This window comes from Eurypyga helias, unplaced genomic scaffold, assembly GCF_000690775.1.
Source record: "Eurypyga helias isolate BGI_N326 unplaced genomic scaffold, ASM69077v1 C15972848, whole genome shotgun sequence".
NCBI classification, from domain to species: Eukaryota; Metazoa; Chordata; class Aves; order Eurypygiformes; family Eurypygidae; genus Eurypyga; species Eurypyga helias.
In genome coordinates, this window is record NW_010285741.1 from 27 (window position 1) to 1,704 (window position 1,678).

General features: G+C 42.0%; 1 protein-coding gene across 1 annotated transcript; it reads left to right on the forward strand.

Annotated features, from left to right (window-relative positions):
- Positions 1 to 622: 622 nt before the first annotated feature.
- Positions 623 to 892, forward strand: LOC104515911 (E3 ubiquitin-protein ligase RNF170; the record flags this gene model as incomplete). Its single annotated transcript, XM_010160070.1, has 1 exon — positions 623 to 892. A coding segment is annotated over one exon (270 nt), but the record flags the coding sequence as incomplete, so codon positions are not given.
- Between the last annotated feature and the right edge of the window lie 786 nt (positions 893 to 1,678).

The following is a 1,678-nucleotide window of genomic DNA, read 5'->3' on the forward strand; positions in this document are numbered from 1 at the left end:
CCCCTCCCTAACAAAACCCTGAGTATTTTCTCCTGAGCAGTCCCTCACTAAGATGACAGAATCATGGAATGGGAAAAAGGGAAAGGGATGGATTCATTTAAAGGGTCTTCAGCTTACTCTGAAGCTTGATCCGTCCTTTGGAAGCTTGGGTGACTCACTGGTTATATGCCAGGGAGGGGGTGTTGTGTTTCTAAAGAACTTCAATCTATTCTTCTTTACCTATTGGGTTTTTTCCCTCGCAATCCCTAGTTGTCTTCCACTCTGATCAACATTTCACTCCGGTCAACCTGTTTGCTGTTTCTCACTTCCTCAGTCATTTGTTTTACTCTAGCAGTCACTGCTTCTCCTCCTTAATAGGTGCTGATGTATTTTGTAGTCACTGAAACATATGCTTTACGGTATGGAATCATAGAGTTTGACTGCTTCTTGAAAACCTACAAATTGTAAATCTGCCCAGCAAACCTGAGTCCAGGAAGTTTTGTCATACTGGGGTTTTTGTGCTTTAATTTTTCCAAACTAACAGATTCCACAGCTGTAATAGAACTTCAGACTACATAAAGACCCGCTTAGCCTGGGCCTGTTGATAAAGCACAATATTCACTTTTGGTTTCTCTCTTCACAGATTATGGAAAGAATTATGGATCTGCCCACTTTACTGCGGCATGCTTTCAGGGAGATGTTTTCTGTTGGGGGCCTCTTCTGGATGTTTCGCATCAGAATATTCCTCTGCTTACTTGGAGCCTTGCTCTACCTGGCTTCACCTCTGGATTTTCTTCCTGAAGCCCTCTTTGGAATTCTAGGATTCTTGGATGATTTCTTTGTCATTTTTCTTCTGTTGATATACATCTCTGTCATGTACAGAGAAGTGGTAACGCAGCGGCTGAATAGATGAAATGGATTAAAATGACCCAAATGCAGAGGCAGTTGTGGAATGTTTTAAAAAGAGAACTAGAACAGAAGTGTGATATGGCAAGGCGTCTGTGTTCAGTTTCAGTAGTTGCAATTCCATAGCTGGTCATCTTACACAAACACAAAGGGTTAGTGCATGGTGATGCTTAACTGGAATCTTTAATTTGTGCGTTACTTAGGCTTCATAAGGACGAGGTCAGTTTTACAGTGTAATAAACTACCTTCATCTCCTTCCACCTAATGAGCAGCTGTATGTAATTAAAGCAGAAAACACCTTTTCTGGTGTGTGGTTGGTGAAAAAGGACTTCCAGTCAAAGCCTTCTAAAAAAATCCTGTTTGGAATCTAGGCATGTGTAAAGAAATTCAGAAATTCTTTACGGCTACATCATTTAAAGTCTCCCTGCTGTGGGCTAGGGTTTTTTTTAAATAAATATAGCTTTGAGCGTCTCTGTGGAAGAAGAAACTCAAGGACCACATTACCGTTACCACCCCGCAATTTGGTGTTGTCCACACGCCTCACAACAACACGGAGAACACCTCAGTGTTGCTTGAGCTGCACTATGTACGGCTGCGTGCAACTCGTACAATTGTATTTTGATCTTTGGGAATATACACACAGTATCTGATCTGGATAGGGAAACCAGTATTATGCATGCCATGCTGGCTAGTGCTCTGTTTTTAAGCGGGAGCATGGTTGTTCTCTTCAGGCCTGTCTGTTTGGTAGGTATGTGTCTTAGAAGCAAGGGCTTTATGCTGCTTTGGGTCAATT